The 1,040-nt window shown below is 38.1% G+C and overlaps 1 protein-coding gene across 1 annotated transcript in view; it reads left to right on the forward strand.

The window, feature by feature from the left end:
• The window catches only part of Fyb1 (FYN binding protein 1), a 154,053-nt gene extending 153,968 nt beyond the window's left edge, over window positions 1-85 (forward strand). Inside the window, exon 14 of the mRNA XM_023712691.1 lies at window positions 15-85. Within this exon, the coding sequence (XP_023568459.1) occupies window positions 15-85 (71 nt within the window). The remainder of the gene's footprint in view (window positions 1-14) is intronic.
• The last annotated feature ends 955 nt before the right edge of the window (window positions 86-1,040 follow it).

Genomic DNA, 1,040 nt, shown 5'->3' on the forward strand with positions numbered 1-1,040 from the left:
TTTCCTTTTGCTAGAGATGGGAGAAGAAGTGTATGATGATGTGGATGCTTCTGACTTCCCTCCTCCGCCAGCAGAGATGAGGTAATTGGCATACTTTCATCACAGTGGACTGAAAAAAAAAATGGGATTATTCGAGAAAATTCCAACTGAAATAAAAACCTGAAGGGGTGGAAGTCTACTGTTTGCAATCATATTGGTTCTGTCCTCCTTTCTGAAGCTGTGTTGTTGTCAGATCCCAGTGCTCCCTTTAATCCTGGGTTTATGAGTAACCCCTCTTCTCTCCCCCCTTCTCTTTCTCCCCTTTCTTACTCACTCCAGCCCCCTCCCAATCCCTCAGCCCTGGTCCTGTGGTTCTGCTCTTTGTCTCCCAAGTAGCAAGTAGCATCTGGTTCATGACTCACTAATTTCTGTGTTCATTTATTTGCTCATTTACTAGGGCAACATATTTGAGATCCTGGTCACAAAGGATCTGGATGATTCATCTCCTCCCTTTATTTTTACTCTTCTCCCAAGCCCTTGCTGGTCTTGAATTTACCTCTTTGTCTTACATCTCTGCCCTCACCCTTCTTGTTCAAGCCCCTTTGTTTTCCAGCAAATTATTTCCTTCATGTAAAAATAAAAAAAGGATTTGTTATTTAAAAGGACTTTAAAGTACGGTGTATCTCTTTTTTGCAAAAGTGTCAGGGTCTCAAAAATTCCATTCAAAGATTTTTTTTAAAAATCCAACCATAAGTAGTGGGCTTTTTTAACTTAGCTGAGGTTTCACTTAATTTTAAGCTAAAATTCTATGAAAATCTGTTAAGAGCACTTAATACTGACCTGCATTCATAAGAATACATGAGAGAACTAGAAATCCTGACTTTTTAGTAGTACTATTAAACTAATTTCACCCAACTATAGACAGATTCAAGATCAAAGAACCTGCAGGAAAATGTGCTGTCATTCATTGATGAGGATTATGTTCAATAGTCAAAACAAACAAATGGATGAAAAAGAGAATCATTATTTTTCAATTCTCCATGAAAGGGAAATCTAACCTT

This window comes from Octodon degus, unplaced genomic scaffold, assembly GCF_000260255.1.
Source record: "Octodon degus isolate 3935 unplaced genomic scaffold, OctDeg1.0 scaffold00002, whole genome shotgun sequence".
NCBI classification, from domain to species: domain Eukaryota; kingdom Metazoa; phylum Chordata; class Mammalia; order Rodentia; family Octodontidae; genus Octodon; species Octodon degus.